At 36.6% G+C, this 15,097-nt stretch overlaps 1 protein-coding gene across 1 annotated transcript in view; it reads right to left on the reverse strand.

Annotated features, from left to right (window-relative positions):
• Positions 1-15,097, reverse strand: part of HMCN1 (hemicentin 1) — a gene marked incomplete at its 3' end in the record, with an annotated part of 530,768 nt that overhangs the window by 417,097 nt on the left and 98,574 nt on the right. The window contains exon 2 of the mRNA XM_082833486.1: positions 3,769-3,839. Coding sequence (XP_082689612.1) covers positions 3,769-3,839 — 71 coding nt within the window. The remainder of the gene's footprint in view (positions 1-3,768; positions 3,840-15,097) is intronic.

Genomic DNA, 15,097 nt, shown 5'->3' on the forward strand with positions numbered 1-15,097 from the left:
TTATAGCTATTTAAGTCCACTCTACTGCAGACACTTGTTCATCCCACAGTGGACCAGAGGCTCAATGAGAGCTACGAGGCTCTTGCCCTCAGGAGCTCATGATAAAATACCAGAACATAAAAAGTTTAAACAATTAGGGCAGTACAATTTCTAGTTCCTATGATCCATGTACAGGATAGAAATTTTTCTGTAAAATTTTTTTTCAAAGAATGTGGACATCCAAAGCGGCAAAGAAGTTGCTATATCAAGGGATAGAAAAGTAAATTGTCAGTAAGTATCAAGATAATGACTGAAAAAGAATGACATGGTATAAGAGAAAGGAAATGGAGGATTAATGAAAAAGATTATCAGAAGAAATTGAATAAAAGAGAAAAACAGTCAAGGGATAACTATATATACCTATTTAGATATTTATGAAACATAATTCAATTTAGTATGCAATTTAAAAATAAAGACAGTCACAATAAAAGAATCACGATGGAATACATATTTGGAATGCCAAACTTTTGAGTTTTTTCATCCTATGCCCCAATTATGCTCATACCGTATATAGTTCCAAATCAAGTCATGCACCCTACAGTGAACCAATAAAGTATTAAACTTCAAACTCTAATTTGGACTCTGTTAATTTGTACATAATGGTTCGTTTGTTCGTTTGTTCATTCATTCTTGCATTCATCAAAAATTCAGCACATTCTACATGCCAGGCATTTTACTAAGGGATTCACTGATGAGCTAAATCAGACATAGTTCTTCACTGTGAAACGCCAACTAGTTTGTGACGGAGAGAGGCAGTGAGATATGACCGAGCCTGGAGGATAGGGCAGGATTTTCTGAGGAAGTGGTATTCCAGATGAGATTTTGAATATAGGATTTTAAACTAGGTTAAAGGAGCATGGACGTGAGGGCAGGATGAAGAACAAGAACTTCCTATGCAAGGAGAACAGCATGTGCAAAGGTCCTGTGGGGAGACAGGTGGGGATACAGACAGGAGGAGGCTCTATGCAAGGCCCCTGTGGCAGAGCTCAGGGTCCAAGGGAGAGAGCGGCTCTAGGAAGGGCTCTAGGTTGACAGGCCTCAGGTCACTCATGAACTTGGGAAGACTTTGATGAGATGGGGGTAGGAGGTGAGTGGACAGGGTATTAGGGAGAAATGTTCAGAGATGTATTTTGAAATTATTTTGTCTGCCTGTCAGAGTAGAGAAAAATAAAAAGAAGAGTAAATGCAGGAAAATCACTTAGAAGCTTTTTTGCATTAATTTAGCCTAAAGATACAGTATCTGGGACTAGGACAGTGCCAATAGAAAAGGAGAAAAGTCAATTGATATCAAAATTATTTAGAAAGTTAAAAACCAAGACTTGATTCATAGTTTGTATATTGGGGTGGGGAGGGGGGAGAGAGGCAGGGAATGGATATAGTAAGGATAACTCAGATCTTTGGTAGTATAACCAGAATATTGTAGGCATCATTCACAAAGATAACAAATACAGAACAAAGAGCAAGGATTTAGGACCAGATTTGGGGCAGTGGAAAGAGAACATTTGTGAGTTTCACTTTGGAGGGCCACTGTGACATCCAAGAGCCTGACATAAGGGTCTATTTCTCAGAGGAGAGGCCTAGGCTAGAAACGTATTTATGTGGGTATGGACGATTTCTCCTAAAGAGAAGAAATAAAAATGAGAGAAAATACAGGGCCACTTTCAAAACCTCCTAGGATCCTAAATATTTAATGGTCAATTGGACAGAAATGAGCTGCCTAGGAAGCTGAGGAAAAGTGGGAAACAAAATGAGAGCACACGTAAGGGAAGAGAATGTCTCAAGAAGAAGGGAGAGGCCAGTATTGCCGAGAATTACACAGATGTTAATCTAATATGCTGACAAGTGAAATGCTACCACTGCATTTAGCAAAATACAAATCATATATCACCAACTAGAGCTACTTTGACAGAGCAGGGGTGTGGCAACTAGATCGAAACAGACTGAGGAGTAGATGGGGAAGGGATGTGAAGAAAAGATGGCGGTCAATACAGACAATATTCTTGACACTGAAGGAACTGAGAGAGAGAAGTTATTTGTAAGAGGATGTGAGAAAAACAGAGATTTGTTGTTTATTTTGTTTTGCTTATAATGGTTTGATTTGTTGGGATCCGTTTGTTTTGGGGGAAGACAGAAACATTTAAAAGTAAATGGGAACCCTTAAGCAGTTGAAAAAAAAAGAAAAATAGTTTGATAGGTTAAGATCCTGAGAAAGCCAAGGAGTTGTGATTAAGTAGGGAATGAGGATGGGATGGATACCAGATGTAGGTGGATTACATGCTAGGTATGAGGAAGCAGAGGGCTTCCATTTATATATGCCTGTGTGTGAAACAGTAAGTGAGACAGCTTGCTCAGACTAGATCATTAGCTGAAATAGCCAGTAGTAAAAGGGTAATGGGATAGAGGTTTAAGAATAGATAAGATTTGCAACTGTCATTGAGAGGAATGGGAGATATAATTGACCAAAGAAACATAGTAAGATCATGGAAGTACTAAAAGTCCAGTGAAAATAGGTGGTTACGTATTTACAGTGGAAGCAACCTGCCATGTTGTGAGGTTTCAACAGCACTTGGCCGTCGGTGGACATAATTGCAGTCATTCAGGAATGAGGTTTTGCCTTTTGAACAGAAGAGCAATGGACAAGAAAGAAAAAGGAGTGTTTTTGAAATGACAGAGCTCTGAGCTAGATTGGAAGAAAGTGAAAAAGGAGAGATCTGATGGCCTTGGAGACAGGATAGGGGTCAATGGACTAGAGTGCTTGATGAGGGTGAAGGAGTAGTTGTAGTGTAAATAGCTGCAAAAACAAGCTTGTGGACCTGCTTGAATTAGTGATCTGAGAGACGGAACAGATTGGGGTGATCATAAGATCCAGAGGGTGTGTGTGAGAATAGAAGACTGAGATGGAGTACTGAAAAGGTCATTGAAGACAAATAGCACGTCAAAGAACTGAGAGGAGAAGGTTCTGACAGGTCATCCCCATCAATGCTGAAGTGCACCGGAATGACGGCAGCCCGAAAGGGGAAAGGCAGCCAATGATTCAGGTATCAATAGCTTAAATGAATGATGAGGACTGGCCAAAAGATCTGTAGGTGATTGCAGCAGAGACCATCCATGGAGGATAGGACAGTAAAACAGCCTCAAAGAAGCAATTCTTTTTTGACTAATGGATTTGGGAATAATGACCTCAAAGCAGCAATGAGGAGATGGTGCATATCAACCCTATCTCCAAGTCCTGTTTTCAGAATAACATTTAAACCAATTATTCATCTTCTCTACTAACAAAATTATACTTACAGTCAAAAATTTTGTAAAGATGACTTATAGCAAAGAATATCAAAATTACCATAATTATACCACTACTATTACAGGGAAAGAATTAACTGCTCCTTATGATTCTCAGGGAAAGGAGTCATCTGGAACAAGAGTCAGTAAACTTTTTCTCTAAAGCGTCATACAGTAAACACTTCAGGCTTTGTGGGCCAGTCTGTCACAAGTATGGAATTCTGCCATTGTTGCATGGAAGCGGCCATAGACAATGCATAAATGAAGGTGATATTTTGAACCTAATCTATCCCACTACCATATCTGTCATTCAAATTAAGTCAGAAAAAGTGGTATTAGAATTTAGAAACCAATAACCACTGCTTTCAGACGTAAAACTAAAGAAAATCAGCCAGAAGTTCATTATTTTCCTTTCCCTTAAAAGAAAGAAAATTGAATGCAAGAACTCACCTGAACATAGAGTTCTCTGAGTTCATACTGAAATTTCTTGGGATCTGTGGTAACTGTTACTGGGCCAATTTCTGTGGAGATAAAAATGACATAGGTCAAAAATAGTGATCAATAGCGTTAAAGACTTTAATGTACTATGTCTGCAAATGTCTTTTCACTATGCACTACATGGTTATTTAACAATTAGAAATAGTCAGCAAAACAACAAAGACCACTTCTCAATTTATAGCAACCAAAGAATACCTTAAAATTTGCTGTAAATTATGCATACCTTAAAAAGTGGATTTTTAGCCTCAGAAAATGCAAAGAGATAGTGAAAAAGGTCACAGGACAAAGAGTCAGGAGACCCCAGTTTCAGTCTCTTTTTACTCTCACCAGTCAGTGATATTAATTGGGCACCTACTTTGTTGTTGAAGTCTAAATGAATCACTTATTCATCTTTTAATTCTTCTTTCTCAACTATAAATTGTAAATTTGTCTGCAAATAAAAAATTTAATACTAAACAAAAAACAAAGGACCCTTCCCTGTCTATCCCACAGGGTTTTTAAGAACTTGTAGAAGCAAAGATATGAGGATATTAAAAGTTCAGAAAACAGTCCCTATTGCTTCCTTCACCATGGCTGGTGGTGCTGTCCATCACTATCACCATTCTCCTAAGCTGGCTTTGACCACCATAATTATCTTTGGGGTCACTGACACCCTCATAACTGCCTTAATGTACTGCACAAACCATTGTTTCAAGTGGAAACAGGTGAGGGGACCACTGCATTCCTTGGAACCCCAAGATCTAAGTCAGGTGAAGAGAAAGAGCCCAGATACCAGTGTGGGTTAAATTGATTGATTGATTGATAGAACAATAGTGAGAAAGATATAAATATATAGATATAGATATATACAGCAGGTTTATAACAAACATTTTAATGTGCCAAGACCATTTTCTAAAAACAGAAAACCAACCTTTAAAATAGACAACCAGAAACTGGCCTTTACAGGTATCAATTACTTCCCCCAGGAAACATTCATATATTTAAGTAATAGTATTAAAATTCATCCAAGTATCATGTGTACAGACATACCACCTTAAATTCCCAGGGTGGATGAAAATTTTTCTATTTTATCTAATGAAGATAACAATACAAAATTATAAAAGTACTTAACATTTAGTTTTTACAAGACATTATCTAGCTTCAAATGCTTACTGCTAGAAAAGGACTTTACAACTTCAAAGGCTAATAATTAATTAGCCAGGCCTTCTATAATGTGCTAAATGTGATATAAAAACAGACTTTTAGAATTTTAGAAATAAATGAGGTAAATTGGAAAGGAAGCACGATATGCCTGTCATAAGGCATGTAATTTTTCTTAGAAATTACATGAAAAAAATGTCACCATCCTTCACCAGATTAGACACCTTGCAGTATGCAAAAGGAATGGAGAGGCGATTGAAGAAACTGTGTGAAAATGCAAACATCTGCATTCTATACAGAGCAGAACAGTCACTGGCTGTGTAAAAGTCATGTCCTGAGTATATGGAAAATCGGAGAAGCCCACTCCCTCAAGATTAAACAAAGGCATACTTTGCAAAGGAATGCAAAACAGCAAAGAATATGCTAGGCAGTTACACCCTGACATATAAATTGTCAGCAGCACTGTCAAGCCAAGCTTCTATGTTCCTACATGGTATAATACTGGAGTAATTCTAGAATTCAAAACTCAGGAAGTAGAAAGAAATACAAAGAATACTAGAAAAAAAATTAATTACATGAAAATAAAAAGTACAGACACGCCAGAACATTCCCTATAATAATAATTTTTAAAAGAACCCTGATATATGTCTGTTCTTCAATAGTGGAGATTAAGGGATGCTATTCAAATAGGAGGACTGATTCGCCTTCATTTAGTTATTGAGAGATTCAAATATCCACCTGTTTTCAACAAAGATAGGAAATATCTCCTGAAGCTCATTAATGTACATTTTTGCAAATCACACTGGACAGCTGAGGTAAAACTTCTATCAGTTATGAGCAATACTCAGGAGAGGTAAAGGCCCACTGAGCTGCCACATCCCTCCAGGTGTAAGCATCTTTTCAAACTCTTTTGAATTGAATGATATAACCATTTGGCAAAATCAGCCCTCCTCCCTCTCAAGACTTGTGTCCATTCCAGTCTTTCTCTTCATTTAACAGAGCCTTATGCCAGCTGTGTCATGAGCAATTTCCTCTTCTCTTCCTTTTTTCTCACGTTGGTTTCATCCCCTGTCAAGCCTTTGATGACATTCAACAGGTACAACTTTGTCTTCTCTTCCTTCCTGAACATGGTCCTCTATTGCTTATAAAATTAAATGGGAACCCTCCAAGGCATTTCAGGCCCTCTCTTCTATTTATCTAATCTTCCAACTTCGTCACACCCCTTAGCATGAAGCTACTGCTCTTCCTCATCCATGGCCATCACCATGTCCATGGCCATCTGCCCATACACCTTTTATTCTTTAAAGCCTGATTCAAGTCCTATCTTCTTGAAAATTTTGCCTTTTCTTCAATATGCTTTAATGTTGTTTGATGTCTGTATAATAAAGACATGGGAAGAATGAAGGTGAATAACATTTAACAGAATGCAGGGACAATATCCTATTTTATTCAACCATCAATCTCCAAACAGAATCCTCAAGCTAGATGGGGCATTAAAGATCATTTGGTTCAATTCTCTTATCTACAGACAAGAAAACTTGAGGTTCAGAGAAGATGACCCTGAAAGATTTTGGTAGTGAAGAAAGAGGTTAAGATATCTAGAAATATTTTCTACACTGAGCAACCTCCACACCTCACTAACATTTCCTCTTTTCCAAGATCTCCATTCTGTCAATGATTACATCACTATTAACTTTCTTCTTTCCTCTGGACCATAGGCAAGACAGGCCATGTTAGGAGTGCCTAATTCGATGCACACAATATCTAGAATTCTTTATTGTCACATGCCTGGATATTATCTTTAATAGAACAAAGAAAATTATCTCTCTTGCCTAGTAGGTATTATAACTAAAAACACAAAGAAACCTCACTAGAAAATTCCTTCTCTAATCTATTTAACAAACACACATTGATCATGGACTATATATGGTCGCCACCGGTAGCATAAGGACGACCAAACATGAACCCTGCCTTCAAAGTCCTGATGGATCTAGTGGAGAAAATAAAACTAATATGTAATTACAGTACAATACAATAAATGCATAAAGAGAAGTATGGAAAAGGTAGTGTGGGAGTACTAATTAACATAGAAAAAAATTTTTTTCAGAATGAACCACGGGGATTTCAAAAAGGAAACGAAAATTTAGGATTCCATATTAGAGAAAACAAAAACGTTCTTTATTAAAACTAATTTCTTTTTAAATTCTATATATCAAGTTTTCACGACAGCCCTGTATTTTATCAAATTACTATTACCTATAACTATCGATATTTGCAAGTACAATTCACAATACTTTGTAACATAGAGTGGCTTCCTTTGAGCCTCACAACAACCTCATGCAGAAGTTAAAATACATACAATTATACAAAAAACTGAAGGTTGGATGATAAGCCAAAGCCAACCAGTCCCTTTGAAGGCTACCACAATACTGTGTGCCTGCGACATGACGGCATCTACCAGATAATACTATGGCTGCCATTGCTTTTTTTGTCTCCCTCACTTGACTGTCAGCCCAAGGAGATGAATTGTCTCAGTGTACCTATAATAGAGTCTCAGTAAATGTCTGAAGACGGGAAGAAGGGAGAGAAGGGAAAAAAAAAGAATAAAGGTTAAGCCCAGGCCTTCAGACCCTTTATTTTGTGCTCTTTTCATTTTACCATAGAGCCTCCACGCTATAGCTAAGACCACGCTACATGATCAGCATGATGACACTGACTAGTCAACTGAGAAAGTCTTCAGTTTACTCTTTTAACCAAATGTTTTGCTCTTTAATCAAGTTCTTGATGCAGATAATCAATAGATACAATTTTCCACACACATCTTATCTTAAAAAGCAAAAGAACATTAAGGTAACATGTTATTAAAAATATAAGGAGTATGTCATGCTTCAGAAGACTACTTTTGATTTAAGAAAATAACTGTCTGAGACTCTAAAAAAAGCCTTTCCTCTTCTCATTAATTGTGTTACTTCCTGTTTCCTAGGGATTTATCAGATGGGTTGGATTTATTTCCGACATCTCAGCCATTGTTCTCTTAACCCGAGTTGCTGGACTGAATTTGAGAAAATAGTGGAAAGAAGTTCACAGTATAATATTTTCTTTCACTGCTTCACTTGGCAAGATCGATATCCAGTTCCTCACTTCCTTTTTCCTTTCTACTAACAGATTTCTGATCCTTATAGTTTTCCTTTACTCAAAGTGGCTCCTTGATAATAAGAGGAATATTTACTGCTGCTTGTTGGGGTCTCAATACTGTCTGTGAATGATTTGATAACGATGTTCACAATTTCCTTGCTTTTTTGAAAAAAATTATGTAGTTCTTGGCTTTATATTTATAGTTATACATAAATATGTGAAAAGTTAAAATGAAAACCCCTAAGCTGCATTGTAAGTTAATATTTGCAAAGCACTGTAAAAGAACAAAAGAAATATATAAATCACAGGGCTTGCCATAATGGAAATTTAAATATAATTGAAAAAAACAGCAAGGTATGAAAAATTAAACAGTTTAATCTAGCATCAGAGAAGCGCAAGTGATATAGATACAGAGGGACAGCAAATTTCTTCAGTGTCCAGAGAAAGACCCCCGAGCTCTAGGGAAATATACAGTGAAGGTATCAGGGAGAAGATGTGGTACGGCACTTGAAGAGAACACTGGATACAGAGGGTGACGTCAGAGCAAAGAAATTCCAGGCACTGTGATATGGCCTATTCAAAACGCCTTCCATGAGCTGAATCTCAACACATTCCACTTTGTAAAAATTCCACTCTTAGTCAATAATTTTACACAAATCAATGATGTCTTCTATGTGCAAAGTTGCTAATATAAATATATACATATTCAAAATATTAATATTGTTTACATGAAAATTAATAAATTATGTTTCTTGCCTTGGGATGGTACAGAAAATCAGATTAATAATTATATTTACTTTCACTGTTTTCAGTTGAATCTACAATACACTCTTTCCAGATTTCTCTCTCCTCACTTAATTATAATGTTGCTGTCCAGCACCATTTTTAAATGATTTGCATCTAAGCCACAAAAACAGAACTGTTTCCTGACTTTGAGCTGAGCCAATGCCAAATATATTTCAGGCCTCATTTAATTGAGTACATGCCTACTCACATTAGAACAGGTAATTTTCAAGACCACTTAAAGGCCCTTAATGATGATTTTGACATGAAGTGATGTACTTGGTGTGTTTTATAAAATCTGAGTCAAAGATGAATTCATGTACAGCATGTTATCTAATATTGATTACATAGCATTCTGATTTAATTTCCAAAAAGATTATTCATTTAACAGTGAGTTGTATAACCTTAAACGTATGCACTTAGCAACACTGCAGATAATATATGTATAATGAAAGGCTCATTTCACTTGGACTGAACAGGATATAGAAAAAGTCATGAACATGAATTCCGTAATGTTTCACAGCTGTTTAGAGGAGGAAGCAAAGAAGAATGCCTTAATAATTGACAGTCCTCACAGGACTGTGAGGTATACTGAGTAGGATGTTATTGCTTAGACTGGACTTTGGCCAGGGCTCCAGCAAGCATTCTTACAACAACAGCCGTGGGATTTTTAATGGCCAACAAAATTCAGACGCTCAGTTTCACCTGTAATACAAAAAATGGCATTTTTTGAGCAAAGATGTTGCTGATTATACGGATCTGAAAATGAAAACTCCAAGATAACAAATTCTTTTTTAAATACATCTTTATTGGAGTACAACTGCTTCACCATACTGTGTTAGTTTCTGTTGCAAAACAAAGCAAATCAGCCATATGCATACACATGTCCCCTTATCCCCTCCCTCTTGAGCCTCCCCCTCCCATCCTCCCTATCCCACCCCTCTAGGTCATGGCGAAGCACCGAGCTGATCTCCTGGTGCTCTGCTGCTGCTTCCCACCAGCCAACTATTTTACATTCGGTAGTGTATATATGTCGATAATACTCTCACTTCGCCCCAGCTTCGCCCTCCCACCCCATGTCAAGGATTCCATTCTCTATGTCTACCTCTTTATTCCTGCCCTGCAACTAGGTTCATCAGTACCATTCTTTTTTTTTAGATTCCATATATATGTGTTAGCATACGGTATTTGTTTTTCTCTTTCTCACTTACGTCACTCTGTGTGACAGTCTCTAGGTCCATCCACCTCACTACAAATAACTCAATTTCGTTTCTTTTTATGACTAATATTCCATTGTATATATGTGCCACATCTTCTTTATCCATTCGTCTGTCGATGGACATTTACGTTGGTTCCATGTCCTCGCTATTGTAAACAGTGCTGCCGTGAACATTGTGGTGCATGTCTATTTTTGAATTACGGTTTTCTCAGGGTATATGCCCAGTAGTGGGATTGCTGGGTCATATGGTATTTCTATTTTTAGTTTTTTAAGGAACCTCCATACTGTTTTCCATAGTGATTGTATCAATTTACATTCCCACCAACACTGCAAGAGGGTTCCCTTTTCACCACACCCTTTCCAGCATTTATTGTTTCTAGCGTTTTTGATAATGGCCATTCTGACCGGCATGAAGTAATAACCTCATTGTAGTTTTGATTTGCATTTCTCTAATATTTAGTGATGTTGAGCAGCTTTTCATGTGTTTCTTGGCCATCTGTATGTCTTCTTTGGAGAAATGTCTATATAGGTCTTCCGCCCATTTTTTAACTGGATTGTTTGTTTTTTTGATATTGAGCTCCATGAGCTCTTTGTATATTTTGGAGATTAATCCTTTGTCTGTTGTCTCATTTGCAAATATTTTCTCCCATTCTGAGGGTTGTCTTTTTGTCTTCGTTATGGTTTCCTCTGCTGGGCAAAAGCTTTTAAGTTTAATTAAGTCCCATTTGTTTATTTTTGTTCTTATTTCTGTTACTCTAGGAGATGGGTCAAAAATGATCTTGCTGTGGTTTATGTCAAAGAGTGTTTTTCCTATGTTTTCCTCTAACAGTTTTATAGTGTCTGGTCTTACATTTAAGTCTTTAATCCATTTGGAGTTTAAGATAAACTCCAGAAAAAGATATCACAAAAAAAGAAAATTATAGACCAGTATCACTGATGAACATAGATGCAAAAATCCTGAGCAAAACACTAGCAAACAGAATCCAACAGCACATTAAAAGGATCATACACCATGATCAAGTGGGGTTTATCCCAGGGATGCAAGAATTCTTCAGTATAAGCAAATCAATCAATGTGATACACCACATTAACAAATTGAAGAATAAAAACCATATGATCATCTCAATAGATGCAGAAAAAGCTTTCGACAAAATTCAACACCATTTATCATAAAAACTCTCCAGAAAATGGGCATAAAGGGAACCTACCTCAACATAATAAAGGCCATAAATGACAAACCCACAGCAAGCATCATATTCAATAGTGAAAAACTGAAAGCACTTCCACTAGGATCAGGAACAAGACAAGGATGTCCACTCTCGCCACTCTTATTCAACATAGTTTTGTAAGTCCTAGCCATGACAATCAGAGAAGAAATAAACAGAATACAAATTGGAAAAGAAGTAAAACTGTCACCGTTTGCAGGTGACATGATACTATACATAGAAAATCCTGAAGATGCCACCAGAAAACTAATAGAACCAATCAATGAATCTGGTAAGGTTGCAGCATACAAAATTAATGTACAGAAATCTCTACATTCCTATACACCAACAACGAAAAATCAGAAAGAGAAATTAAGGAAACACTCCCATTCACCACTGCAACAAAAAGAATAAAATACCTAGGAATAAACCTGCCTAAGGAGGTGAAAGACTTGTACTCAGAAAACTATAAAGCACTGATGAAAGAAATCAAAGATGACATAAACAGATGGAGAAATATACCATGTTCTTGGACTGGAAGAATCAATATTGTGAAAATGACTATACTGCTCAAAGCAATCTACAGATTCAATGCAATCCCTATCAAACTATCAATGGCATTCTTCACAGAATTAGAACAAAAAATCTTACAATTCATATGGAAACACAAAAGACCCCAAATAGCCACAGCAATCTTGAGAAAGAAAAACGGAGTTGGAGGAATCAGACTCCCAGACTTCAAACTTTACCACAAAGCTACAGTAATCAAGACAGTATGGTACTGGCACAAAAACAGAAATACAGATCAGTGGTACAGCATACACTGCCCAGAGATAAACCCCTGCACATATGGGCACCTAATTTATGACAAAGGAGGCAAGAACATACAATGGACAAAAGACAGCCTCTTCAATAAGTGGTGCTGGGAAAACTGGACAGCTACATGTAGAAGAATGAAATTAGAACACTACCTAACACCAAACACTAAAATGGCATTTTAACATCAAAATATATCCGAGCATTGACAAGGTATACTCAGATAATAAAACATATAATATTTTAAGTCATGCTACTTAATCAAATTTAACTAACAAGCTTTCCAATGTGATCAAGATACTCTGAAAGCAAACAAGAAGAAAATTAATACTATTTTCCAGAACATTTTTAAATTTAGATATGATATTCTTATAGGAGACTGTGTTTAATACTTTAAAATGAAAAATATTAGAATTCATTTCAAAGTTTTAATTGTTCTCTTAGACAATTCTTTAGCATTAATAGTCTTCCAAATAAAAGTAAACATTGGGGGGGATAAAGAAAAGAAAAACTATAAAAGGAGCAGTAAAATGTTTTTGAAAAGAAAATAATATGCTTGAAAATCCTTAGAAAAGAATCATTAATATTGCTGAAATTTCCACATGTTAGGAAAACACACTTAACTTCAGCCCTGATTGTTCCCACAACTAAACAAATACATGCAGTCCTTTGATCACGTTTTCAGGGAAAATACAATTCAGTGGTCCAAAACCATATTTACGAAGTAAACACTATTTGCAAACAATGAGAATCAGAGGCATGGCAAAATATAGATGATTTTCATGTGTCTGTATATATGTTATAATATGTGTATGCTTTTCCCTAAATACTTGCATTCATTCAACAAACAGGCACTCTATCCTTAAGCTTGGTTCAAATAGGCAGGAGAAAGCAAATACATTTAAAGAGCGGGGTCTTGAGTATAAGAGAGTCCGAAGTATCTGGGTGTATCTTATAAACAAAGAGGTGGCTGAATGGACTTGTGACCGGTACAGTTGTACCAGGCCCTACTCTCAAAAGAACCCCTGCTTTGGGGTTTAATGCTTTGCAGTCACTGTCTTGAAATAATTTTATGTCTGAATTTATGTTTCATAAAGCAAACTTCAATGGGAAGATGTTAACATGTACTCCAAGTTTTTAGCCTCATCTCATACATGGTCCTGCCCCTATCACCTTCTGGGGGCAGGTTCTCAGCCACCTGTTCACCCACCCTCATATGCCCCCACCCATACCCAGCACCCCAGTCCCTGCTTCTGCCATCTGCCCCAGTGAGGACCTGGAGTGAGGATTGGGAGGGTTAGGATAAGGGCACTCAAGTGCTGGCCAAGGTTAGAGGCCAAGTCTTAGCCTCTCAGCTGGGACAAGCCTTTTAATGAACTCCCAATCCATATGCCAGGCACTTCCCAGCACCAAGGTTTGAAGATCTCTGGGGGTCATCTGTCTGCCAAGAGTTGAGGCAATGGGGCCAGAGACGGAGGAGATATCTGGCTCAACTTCACCAGACCCTGCTTCCAGCTTGAGCACAGTGCTTGGGTCCCAATGGCAGGAGGGGGAATCTGACAGCCTTCATCCCTAGGTGGGACCTCAGGGACCAGAGGGGCCAGTGTGGGTCTGCACTTGAACCACAGGTATCCTGCTACCCAGGAGCGCTCCCTTCGCAGGTGCCATGCCAGGAGGATCTTCTCTTCCTCCTTGCAACCCTCTGTAGCCTAGCTTAAACCACTAAGCGAATTTTACCATCCATCTTTATTTTGTGCAATGTCAATATTAGACGCAAATATCAGAGCATTTGACTATTAGGTAGATTAACCCAAATTATACAATTTGTATTTCACGGCTGATACCAGATGGTGCCTCCAGCTTTCCAGAAGAGACACGCAAGTCAGATTTGGGAAGGTTGAAGGAGGAACCATTCATTTATGATCCCAGCAACAGGATGAATGTTCCAGGTTTATCATGACATTGAATTAAATAGTACTCCTTATTGAAAAACATAAAGGATTTTTTAAATGAAAAAAGACCACGGTTACATAAAAGAAAGCTAAATATTAAAATGTTATTCTGCCAAGTTAATTTATGGATTTAATACATTAAAAATCTCAAAAACAATATTTTTTGGCTTATGTTTTAGAATACTTAGCAACAATATTCCTAAATTTATTCTGAGCAGCACATGGGCAATCATATCAATGAAAACTGGCCAAAAAAACTATAAACAGGACATCTTAAGCATGAATAACTAAGAGGACAGAAGTGTTGACATACAAATAAATATGTAATAAGTAGAAAAGAATTAATAATTATATACAAACTAGCATCTGAAGACAAGATGCATAAAGTAAGATTATTTATTTTAAAAATATTTATCTCGAATTCATATTTTACAGTATCTAGTAAAAATAAGCTCCAAAGGGTTAAATGGTTCAATATAACCATTGTAATTATTTCAACTGAATATAAATTAGAATATATATCAGATATATATAGAAAAAAAACATTCTCCTTTTCAAAGTAATAGAAGAAATCACAAGGGGAAATACTGACAGATATGAATATATAAAAATCAAGTAAAAATTAAAATCTAAAAAAGATATAAAGCCAGATTTGCCAACATTTATGTCATCAATTAAAATAAATTAAAATCTATACTATCTGAAGAGATCAAATTTTTACAAAAAAAAAATAAAGTACCAATCACTAAATGAAAGGAAAATTCATTAAAAGAAGGATAACAACAACAAAAAAAAGACCAGAAACAAACGCTCATATTTAGTTATAGCAAAAGAGAGTGAACTGCAGCAAATCTGAAGTATCTTGTAAGAAAGAAAATGATTTTGTTTAATATTTTCACTCAAACCAGTATCATAGTAAACCTGCAATACTGGTACGGTCGTTAAGATTATAAGTGGCTGTAACTTTTGTGAAATTCACTGTAGTTATGTGTATGATATGATTATAGGTATGATAAGTCTTAAAAGTATCT

This window comes from Leucopleurus acutus (assembly GCF_964270905.1).
Source record: "Leucopleurus acutus genome assembly, chromosome: 2".
Taxonomy (NCBI): Eukaryota; Metazoa; Chordata; class Mammalia; order Artiodactyla; family Delphinidae; genus Leucopleurus; species Leucopleurus acutus.